Below are 11304 nucleotides of genomic sequence, written 5' to 3'. Positions count from 1 at the left end.
GAGCCACGGCTGCAGCTGCTGGCTCCCTGCCCATCCTGCCGCACTGCTCAGCACTGGGCGGCAGGCCGGGCAGGCTCCGGGACCGCTGGCCTGGCAGTCTCCACTGATGGGCTCTGGCTCTCTTTTGCTTTGCAGCAGGACTGAGCAGCAGCAGCAGCAGCAGCAGCAGGAGGGGGCTGCCCTGGCCCTTAGCTCTGCGGCAGAGCGCGGCCATTGCCCAGGCACCAGGGCAGGCGGGCTCCAGCTGTGGCAAGGCGCTCTTTGGGCAGCCCCTGGCAGCCCTCGGTGGGGAGGATGGCGCGCTGCCCCAGCCCATGCAGGTAAGCCAGCCTGCACAGGGCTTGCCCAGCCCTCCCTCCGCATTTTCCGTAGAGGTGGTGGGTGTCCCGCGGCTAACGGGCAAAATGGCTAACTGTCACGTCCCGCTCCAGGTTGTCCCTTGCCACCTCCCAACTGCAACATTTCCCTTGTAGGCACCTCCAGCTTTGCCTCCAACCACCATCAAGAGTGCAGCAGGCCCCCTGGGGTGTCCAGTCAAGCTGGCCAGCCTTTCAGAGGACAGAAGGTAAAATGGGCTCGCTTTGGGTCAAATCAGAGGGTACTCCGCTGGAGGGTGGCTTTCCCCCTAACTAATACCACTGTGGGATGGAAAGGTCTGCAGGCTCTCTCCAGAGCAAGGAAGGCAGAAGGCTAAGGAGAAGAGAGGCCTGGGGAGAGGACACTAAAAGCTGCACGGAAAAGAGGAGGACGACGATAGAAAAACTGTTGCGGGCTGGACCAGCCAAAAGACGCACGAAGGTGCAGAAGATCAGGAGGTCCAGGTGTGTACCAGGCGCTGCTGCCCATCTTTCTCAGCTCTCAGCACTGCTCTGCGTCAGTGCAACTCGCTGGCAAGGATGGGCGAGGGATGGTGCTGGGCAGGGTTTGGAACGAGCTCCGTGGTGGCAGCCCAGGGGCTCCCCAGGGAGCCCTGCTGCGTGGCACAGGGGCACTACGCATCTCTGCTCCCACGCAGGTCTCTAGGGGCATTCCCCATGGGGACAAGGCGCCACAGACAACCCCTAGCCGATGGCAGCAACGGCTCTCTCTTCTGGGCCACAAAGGGTTCCTGCTGAATGCTGTTCCCCACAGAACGGGGAGCAGAGTCCTGCCTCTTCCTGCCCTCAGGGACTTAGCAGAGCTTTCTGACTCTCTCTTTGCAGGTGGAGATTCATTTCCAGCAGCTGAACCGCTCTGCCTGTTGGGCCTCCGCAACTGTTGTTTCCAATAAAATGTTCTTTTCTCTCTTCCGCCTGTGCCTGCCATGGGAGTTTCTGCTGTGGGGACCTCTTGTTTGGGCATGAATCCGCGGGGAGGAGTTTGGGACGGCCCCTTCTCCCAGCGCCCTGCCCAGTGGGCATTAGGGCTGCCTTGAGGTGCTTTAGGTGTGAAACCACGTCACAATATCACACAGAAGGCTGCCGCCGGAAGGGACCCATGGAGATCATCTGGTCCAACATCTGCTCAAACAGGTTGCACAGCCGCAGCATGGCTGCTCTGCTACAGACAGAGCCGGGACCTTGGGTCCTGGTCCCGTTGACTCTGCTGCTTCCTACCATATGACTAGAGTGGGACAACCTCCCAAAGCCTGTCTACTTCTCAGAGGCAAATCCCCTTACAAAAAGCAGTCTGAGGTCTTCAACTAACTCATGGCCACACCACGCCACAGAACTCTAGACACGTGTGGAGCGGCTGTCTCCTAGTCCTCAGAGGGAAAGAGGACGAGAGCCACCAGAGCCACTTCCTCCCGAGCCACCAGAAGCTCTTCTGAAATGCCAGGGGGGTCCGTCAGAGCAGTGGTCTTCCATTTTTGGCTGACAGACCGGGGGCATCCAAAGTCCGTTAAAGCTAAGAAAACCAGCCTCTTACCCATGGGCTTCAATTTGCCATCAAGGAGGCCGAGCAGCTCCCCAAAGCCTTTTCAAGACTGGCAAATCAAGAAAGCTGGAAAATTGCTCCCTCGACATTCTGCACCAAAATTCTCATTTCACCTCCCTCTCTGGGGAACGAGATAGGACAGCACCATGAGCCAAGGTGCTGTGGCTGCAGGCATAAACCCTTCAGCCACTGCCCAGTGGGTGTCCTTGCTCATCTAGTTGATGTTCTCCCTCAGGCTGCCCAACCTGCATGGTGACGCTCCAGGGACAAATGAACACAGATCAGCTTCTTGCAGGGGGTGGCCTTTTGTTCCAAAACTCCAAAACTGCCGCCTCTGGTGGCTGCTGGCTCCAACTGACCAACACTCCATTCCCAATTTAAAGTGGGTAGAGCCTGCGGGGGGCTGGGGTCTCTCTCCAGTATGGCCACCTCTTCCTTGCCATGAGGAGCCCCAGCACGACAGGGCAGGGGGCAAGGACCCCCTCCCTCCCCCTGACGGCAGTGCCCCTTGCCTTGGCCTTCACCGTTGCTTCCCAGTGTCCAACTATTTTCGGTGCCCCAGGCCTGGTGGTTCAGCCAGGTCTCCATTCCTCGCGCTGCTCATCAGCCCGTGGTGTGTTTGCTTTCCTCCAGGCCTCAGGCCTGGCTCCTGTTGGGAGCGGCCTCGCAAACCCGCCTGCCAGGTCCCGCAGCACTTGAGGGTGCACCCCATTAGGGACATGAGCATCTCCACTGGGCTCAAGTGTCATCTAATCTCATCCTCTTCCAAGCGACCTTACTCAATCTCCTTGCACTAAGGGTACCTCTTCTCGAGCCTTTCCAGCTCTCCAGGGCCTGGCATGTCTGAAGGCTGGTCTTGCCAGAACCACCATACCCCAGGAGGATTGGCAGAACCTAGACCAGCCCCAAGTGTTGCCATGGTCTAGTGAAGGCCAGCAGAGGTTTACCGGAGAGACAAATAATTCCCTGAAATTGTGACATATGATGAGTTCTTGTAGCCCTGGGGAACTGGGCATCGGAGCTGTTTTCACTGCTGTGCCCTGTGCTGGTTCTGCCTTACGGTGCTCAGCTGGCACGGTCTTCACTTCTCTGTTGGCAGTTCAGTGTGGCAGCAGCAGCCGGGGGTTCCAACCAGCAGCAACGCGGTGTTGCCACCTGCTTAGCATAGAGGTCCCTCAGCCACTGTGCCTTGCCCAGTGGGGTGTGTGGCTTTCCCTGGATTCCCCATGCCTGTGTCTGTGACGCTCACAGTCAATCCCAACCTACATCTGGAGGTCTCCTCAGGCCACTGTGATGAGGATTAGAAGTGTATCTTTTACCAAAATGGGGGGGGCCACCTCTTGTTAAGGGACAGGGAGAAAGAGGACAAACAGCAGTCACTAATAATTCAAAATGTACATAGAAAGAAGAGCTTTTGGCATGCTGGTACTTTTGTGTAAAAGCTCTTTAGCAGTCTTCTTCCACATCGTCTGGCAGATGTGATGTAGGCGTAAAGCATCATGGTCATGAATCTCCATCACTAAAATCATGAGTTTGGAATGAAAATCACAAGATTTTAAAATGTATGTATATAATGGTCCTTTTTATTTGCCACTAGATTTCAGTTTTTAGGAAAGTAGCCAAATTCTGAAATTGCTAGAAACTGCCTCCTTAAAAAAAAAATTTTAAAATGCCTGAATAAAGTAAAAGCCAGGTATTTGTGAAATGACAAAGACCTCAAAACTGAAGCTGAAAGACAAAAGAGCCGATGTTATGAGATTCACTATCAAATTGTTGAGATGTGATAATACCAAACAAGACACAGCAGGAAAGACCAGCCTCTGATGCATTCGGACATCAATTCTCTGTAAAAAGGACTGGAAGAGTTGAAAGATCCTGAACGCCAACAGTCATCAACCAGCAAGTAATGCCTTATCTGACATGCCTTTACGTAAATGACCTTGGTTCCTGGTGCAGACTCCAGTAAACAATCTGCAAGACAAATATTTTTGATGCGCACGTGCTCTGCACCAGAAGTTTGCAGCAGTTCTGTGTGCGACCAAATGACTCACTCACCAGGACCATCTCCTTAAACACCAACTTACACAATCTCTGTTACTGAGAGCCTCAGAAAATTAACTTCTCCCCTGGATTCATGCACGGCCAGAGCTTGAACCCCTAAGGGCAAGATTCAGCCCAGAATAATTTAGGGGGCAACAAGAAGCAAGGAAGCCACATGAAATAAATGTCAAGAAGAGGGTGCTGGCTCTTGGCACCGGGTTCCCTCCTCTGTCCATGAAGATGTGACAGCACTAGCCTGTGAATGCATACAGGCGTGCTAAACACCCTCCCAGCACTGCCTGTACTGATAACTGTCATTTCTTTCCCACAAGTGAGCGTGGGAGGGCAGAGTTATGAACATTTCCACAGGTACACAGCACCTCACACTTTAGATTCGCTACACAGTGCCAGGTGACTCCATCCTTGGGACACTTTGAAGCCACGCAGCAAAAGAGCAACTACAACATCTACCACTCTGCTCTCCGGCCAGCACTGTCCTCTCCCAAGCCCTGCCTTGGGCACCCACCCAGGGCAAATTTATGTATGGTTGGGTTTGGTGTCCCAGACCTCTGCCTGAGAATTTGCAGTAACAAAACTACAAAGGTCATAAAAAACCCCACCCAACCCAAATAATTGTTTATCAACACTGCAGTTTTACTGCTGTAATTCTGTAAAGGAGGAAATCCTCCAAACTATCACACGCTTGGCTCCACCCTCTGAATGAAACTTTTTCCAAGACTTTCTCCTTTATTGTATTACTCAGCTTTTTCCGAGTCTTACAGAAAACAGGACTTCGGTGCCTTGCCACGCAGAAACTAAAGGAAGCTTCCACGAAACCAGCAAACCCCTCCCATCTTCCTACCAACCATTAGAAAAGCAAAACAAACCAGAGAGGTTGTACAAGTCAGCCTATAAACCCAGGTGTGAGGAAGGCAATGTCAGTGGTAATGGGGCAAGAAAGGCAGGGTAATTATACCACACCAAAATTGCAATCATGCTGCATTCCTTTCCAGTGAAGGCCAGCTAAGAATTAGATACACCTTTTAAAATCATCAAAGGGAGAGGCTACAAGATACAAGGTGCTGGGATTAAGATGAAGTTCTGGGTTTGCCAGTTCTCAGAAATGGCTTTGGTGGCTGGGCTGGGCATGTCATTAATTGTTCCCAAATGGTGCTCACACCATGCCACTTCCTTTTAATCTTTATACAATTCCCAATATTTCAACAGTCCCTGGCTCCCACTGAGCAAAGGGCTGTACGAACCCAGAAAGAGAAGACAACACCTTTCCACAAGGCTGTTTGTACATGGCCAACCAGCCAAGCTCAGGAACTTGTACCTCAGCATTATTTCAGTGGAGCACAAATATTTATCATGTTGCTCCAACTATTACCACAAGGTCTGCAAGCTCAGGCCCTTCAAGCATGAAACCTCAAGAGCTTCACCATCAAGAGGGCTGGTACAAATACTGAACGGGGCCTAGTCTGTGCAGATGATTTAGCAAGGACTGCATGAGTGAGGGAACAGATTTGGCTCAGACCTCTCCCTTCTTCAGAAGAACAAGCACAGGAGCTTAGATGGCAGCACTCGCCCTGCAGCCTTTTGCAGAGGGGAACCTGGTAGGAAGCTGGGTCTGGAGGAAGCTTCTGCGTGGGTGGGAGGTATGGTGCTGCTGAGAAATGCAGCCCTGCTCCACAGACCACTGGCCAGTGTGGAGGCACATAGTCCTCTTCTGCCGGAGAACACCTCCCTAGGAGAAACCACAGGAGCAGCCATCACACAGGCAGGACAGCCGCACACAGAGGCAAAGCTCCTGCTCTGGCTGCCTCACCTTGTTTGTGGTGCAAACAGGATTTTCAGTGTCCTCCTGGGCTGTCATGGGGCAAAAGGAGAATGTGGCACAGAAACAGAAAGGCACAGACCACCACTGCCTTAAAAACACGGGAACGTCCTCCCGCATCCTAACTTCATACTGCAGGTTGTTCCAGTCAATCCATGTTCCATAGCCAACAAAATAAATGTTGCATTTGTGCTACTTCAGAAAACATGCCAAAAAAGACAAACACAAGGCAAAGCAGCTAGCCAAATCACCAAGTCTTCTGCTATTTAATTATTCTGAAATTAAAAAGTTCAATTAAAACCAGCTACAAAACAAAGACATAATGATGACCTCTCTCCTCACAATAATTTATGCTTTGGCACATGCAACTGCCTGGCCTGATTTTACATCAAATAAATTTAATCTTATCCAGTAAAGTGGCTCCCTGTACAGCAGAGGAAAAGATGAGGCATTCTGAAAAGAGTTCTTCAAGCATTGTGTAACACTGTACCATGAAATAAAAATAAAAAGCGTAGAGTGATTTCTGTTCTTTCTCAGGCCTGCAGAAAAAAAATGCATAATGCAGCTGGCATCAGCATTGACGAGGTGCACAGCACACAGGAGCTGACAAAACCATCAAGCTAAATCCAGTTCCTCTTTGTGGCGAAGTTGTGAGTGCACTCAACTCACCACTTGATAGCCAACCATTTCTAATGTGCGGTGGTTTCACTTTACTGCACTCTCCTGGCAGTATTTGAGGAAGGTGCTTTTCTGTGTGGTGATGGCTGACACCCAATGTTTTGGCATGAAAAAACAGTCCAGTGGTTTTCGTATGCCGAGACCTGGGCAAGAGGGATGCCCATTGCCTTCATGCGTGGCTATGTTGGTACAGCTGAAGAAGCCATGACTCCAGTACATGACTTCCAGCAGCGCCGTATGCACAAACATAAACTTCTATGAGCCACCTCTAGCTGGGCGTCCAGCGACGAAAACATCCCCAAATTAGTGGGCACTACTGAAAAAGTAACTGAGCGTCTAAACACTTGCACAATCTGCACTTACTCTCAGTAGCTCTTGATTTCTCAAAGGGCATCACCTATTGATTCCAAGGATTTCCCAACAGACACACACCATCACACTGAAACCCTAAATATTGCAATGACTTAGCTCCTTCCACTCTGTTCCATTTTACTCAATGCAAGTCACTAACACCCCCAGTGCGTCAGAGGAGGGACAGTGACATTCACCAACCCTGACTAATGCGCAGGTACAAGTCATGAAAAGACAAACGACTTGTGCAAGGTCCTTCAGGCAGCAAGCCAAGCCCAGCCGCTGTATCACCTTGCTAAAGAGATGCTCATGCCACCAAACCCCAGTGGTGAGGAAGAAAGCCTTCCTCATTCTCCCCTCCAGGACCCTAAACTCGTCAACAGGGTCATTACAGCATGCTTGCCAGGACAAGTCACTTTGCTGTGGTAAAGGCGAGGGATTCCTGGTGTTGCGCAGCAGCCACGAACAGGGCTGGTGGCCTCGGCAGGAGCCTCGCCGTGCTCTCAGCAGAGCCGGACACCCACAGGTGCTGCCACGTTGCATAACTACGGACACTGCCTGTAAACAGGAGCTCCCTGCTCCGTCACCGGCCGACCGACTTATGCAATCAGCGTGCCTCGTTAGGAGGCTGGTGGGGAGGATTTCCAAGGAGCTGCTGCTGCCTGACTTGACTTGGCCAAGCGGCTGCAATCCATGCAGCAGCCGCCTGCCACCACGGGCCATGGCACCCTCCAGCGGGAGACGTGCCACCCAGCCCAGCCCTCAGGGACTCGACGCCCCTCGGGTCCATGCCACAGGGTGGGCACACCGGCGGGGGGAGCGGGGTGACGGCTCATTGTGGGGGGCTGAGCCATCGCTTCCCCTCTGGAGAGATGGGGATTTACCCGACACCCGTCTCAGCTTCTTCACCAGGGTGTCCAAGCTCAAAACTAAAAGTGACCCCTGAAATAAGTGGCACAGGGCTCCTGTAGCCCCTCTCACAGCACACAGCACCTGCAGCGCCCCCCCCCAGCCTGGAGGCCGGCCAGGGCCCACCCCGGGCCCACCACCAGCACCCCCCGTCCCGGCTCCAGCCGCCCCCTCCTCAGCGAGGCCGCGGACGGGGCCTCCCGCTGGGGCTCTCAGGGACTCCGAGCGGCGAGAGCCCGAGGCCCCGCGTGTCCGAGGCCACGGAGCGGACCAGCAGCAGCGGCAGCAGCCCCCGCCCTGCCCGGCTCCCCCTCAGGCCAGGGGCTGGGCTCCCCGCCGGGCGAGGCAGGGCCGGCCACCTCCCCTCCTCTTCCTCCACCGCCGCCGCCTCCTCCCCTTCCTACTTCTGCACCGGCTCCGCTGCCGCCGCAGCTCCGCCACTGCCCCTAGCCGCCGGAGCCGCCGCGCAGCCCCCCCCTCCCTCCTCCCTTCCTCGCCCCCGCCCCGTCCCCAGCGCCGCCGCTTCCACAAGATGGCGGGGACCGTGGCCGAACGGGACGCGCCGGTGAGTGCTGCTCGGCCCCCTCCCCGCGGCTCCGGGACGGGACGGGGACGGGGACCGGGACCGGGCTTGGCGCTGGGGGTGGGCGACACACGGGCAGGGCAGCCCCCACCCCCCCCGGCGGGCACCTGCGGGGGGAGCGGGAGGGCCCCGCCAGCCCTGCCTCAGCGCTCTCCTTTTTACCTGCAGAAAATAGAAGACGGGCATTTAAACAATTCCTTGGGATCCCCGGTGCAAGCTGATGTGTACTTCCCTCGCTTGGTAACTCACCTTTATTTGGGGGTTTTATTTGTTGGGGGGCATTTTTTTAACCCCTTTATCAACACCCCAGCCCACCCTCCCCGCCCCGTGCGGCTGCACAGGGGCGGCCGCCGCCGCTGCCGAGCTGACCCTCGCCATCCTCCCCCTGTACTTTCCAGATCGTCCCCTTCTGTGGGCACATCAAAGGAGGAATGAGGCCGGGAAAGAAGATCTTAGTTATGGGCATAGTGGACCTCAACCCCGAGAGGTAACAGCTGGGCAGGGCTGCCCGCCCCGGGGGCGCTGGGCCCGGGGAGGGGGCGAGGCGGGGAGGCCACACGCTTACACACAGATCCCTCCTTTCTGGAAAAGGATTATTTTTATCATTTTAAATATAGCGTGCTGATTTCTCCTTTGACCCATAGAGGGGGCATTTCTTCAAGGGATCCTGTTTCTCAACGTTGCACTTGGGAGTAAAGGAGGCATGTATGGCATATATAGATACACACACCTATGCACATGCACGCACATACATATATATATATATATATATATATGCTATAACCACGTTCTTGTCCCTGCTGAGCTTTAGGAGCATTCTCCGAACAAGCTGAGCTGTCACCCTTACCGTGCCACCCTACCATCAATGGCTTTGACAAGCTGAGAAATGAGACTGGTGGTGTTTGGGGCATGTTTCCTTGTTCCCGGCTGAATACGAGCCGTTCTGTGTTGCAGCTTTGGCATCAGTCTGACTTGCGGGGAGTCGGAGGATCCTCCTGCGGACGTAGCCATTGAACTGAAAGCCGTGTTTACAGACAGACAGTTTGTCAGAAACTCTTGTGTAGCCGGAGAATGGGGGGAAGAGCAATCGTCTATTCCTTATTTTCCGTTTATACCGGACCAGCCTTTTAGGGTGAGTACCAGGATGACAGCAGCATGCGCCATATCTGATAAGTATAATTTGATCATTGCCGCAGTAGAACCCAACTTGCCTCTTGTGAAATTGCAGTGTAGCCCGCGCTTCCCTGGTTGAGACACCAGTTGACAGATTGTTTGTATTGACCAGAAGTTGCACGGAGATTCCACTGGTGTGTGCAACTGCAGGCATTTTGCGTGGGGCTACAAACGCCTCACCGGGGTGCTATGACAAGTTGGAGGCTGTAATACTGCGTGATGAAGCACACTTCCTCAGCTTAGTTTTATAGCTATAAATTAAACAGTACCTCTATGTTATTAGTGCATTACAAGTTATTACAGGAGAATGTAAATACTCGGTGACTGTTGTATGTTTTGATGGTTTTCTTAATGGATATAGTGTTTGCAGTTTAGTGCGGCTAATAAGGATCTTGTTCATCCTTTTTCTCCAGGGGTGTTGTGCTGAGGTTGGCTGTAGCCCTTCCTGTTAAGAGATTAAACAGCTAAGCGATAGTGGTATTCTTTTCTGAACCCTGGGATTAAATCTCCTGTCAAATTTAAGTCTGTAGTCACTTGAAAATGGTGTATGTGGAAATGCCGTGGTGCTGTGGATGGACTGAGTTGACCTAGAAGCAAATTCCCATCTGTTTATGGTTATGTGAAGATGTCTTTGCAAATTAGGACTAACAAAGTGTGCAGCTGCAGAGGGCTGCTTCTCTCTCAGCAGCTTCACTACATTGAGGAAAAAAGGCCGCATACCTTTTCCATGCGGCTGACCCAGAAAAACCTTCCTCCCTTCCCCTCTTACAAAACTTCCCTGGCCCCTCTGCTAAATGCCAGTGCTCTGACTGGCTGCCAAACTCTCTTAATCCTTCTTGCCCCCAAGATGGTCTCCCCCACCTCCAAAAACTCACCATCTCCCCAGATGCTTGGGCTTTGAGAGGGTGTTTGTGACTGGTTTTGCTGCAAATTGGTTGCGCTCTACTTGCTTCTACAAACTCTCCCATCAGAACTGGCAACACCCTTTGGTGCGTGTGGGAAATGCACTTGAAAGGGCTCGGAGGCTTGGTCCTGCTCTGGCTGAGAAGGTTATAGTACCTGCTGCAGTGGGCGGTGGCTGGGCCCTCAGACAAGCCAGACAAATTACCCAAAGCATGTTTTGTGGGTGTCCCACTAATAACAGTTGATGTTAGAGGACAGCAATATTGCACATTTGGCATGAGATATTATAGAAGGGAAGTTGTTCATCTTCATTCTTCCCCCCCGCCCCCTTCCTTTTTTCCCAAACGCATAAATGGAATTTAGGTTCCCAGTTGACTTTGTACCTTTGACGGTCTCCCTCTCAGTGAATAAATTAGACTATTAAGTGTCTTGCCAGTTACTTGTGATCCATTGCAATTATCGTTCTGGTGTGGCCCACGGTGATCTGAAAATGGATTGTAAGCAGTGTTGAGGCTAACCATATCTTTTACATAACAAGGCCTAAGGCTGGATGTGCCTGCCGCAGTGACACGGGAGCTACGCGGCAGCACGGGTGCTTCCCTGTTACGTGGTGCGCTGCTGGGTCCCCAGGAGCTTACGCTCTCCTGGACTGTCTGCTGCCACTGCTTCCGGTGCAACGTGCCCCAAGTCAGTTGGGCTTTAGCTCAGTGTTTGTCGCTGGCCCCGTTGCCATTTTTATACCCCGTGATAGCAGCAGAGTCAAGTGCCTGGAAGTAGCACCTCGCTCCAGACTACCAGCCTCTTGAAATGAGCCAGGGTTTACGTGTGGCTTCCCTGCAGATTTTCTTCTTGGGCTGTTCAGACTTGGAGGTCTCTGAGGGCCTGCACAAGAAGCACAAGTTCGGTGTCCTCC

General features: G+C 53.1%; 1 protein-coding gene across 1 annotated transcript in view; it reads left to right on the top strand.

Moving 5' to 3' along the window:
- The first annotated feature begins 8124 nt into the window (after positions 1 to 8124).
- Positions 8125 to 11304, top strand: part of LGALSL (galectin like) — a 6443-nt gene continuing 3263 nt past the window's right edge. Inside the window, exons 1-4 of the mRNA XM_055713045.1 lie at positions 8125 to 8297; positions 8484 to 8555; positions 8714 to 8802; positions 9270 to 9447. Coding sequence (XP_055569020.1) covers positions 8265 to 8297; positions 8484 to 8555; positions 8714 to 8802; positions 9270 to 9447 — 372 coding nt within the window. The 5' untranslated portion in view covers positions 8125 to 8264. The remainder of the gene's footprint in view (positions 8298 to 8483; positions 8556 to 8713; positions 8803 to 9269; positions 9448 to 11304) is intronic.

This window comes from Falco cherrug, chromosome 6 (genome assembly GCF_023634085.1).
Source record: "Falco cherrug isolate bFalChe1 chromosome 6, bFalChe1.pri, whole genome shotgun sequence".
Classification (NCBI taxonomy): domain Eukaryota; kingdom Metazoa; phylum Chordata; class Aves; order Falconiformes; family Falconidae; genus Falco; species Falco cherrug.
Note: the sequence above shows the minus strand (reverse complement) of the source record. Positions and strands in the feature narration are given on the sequence as shown.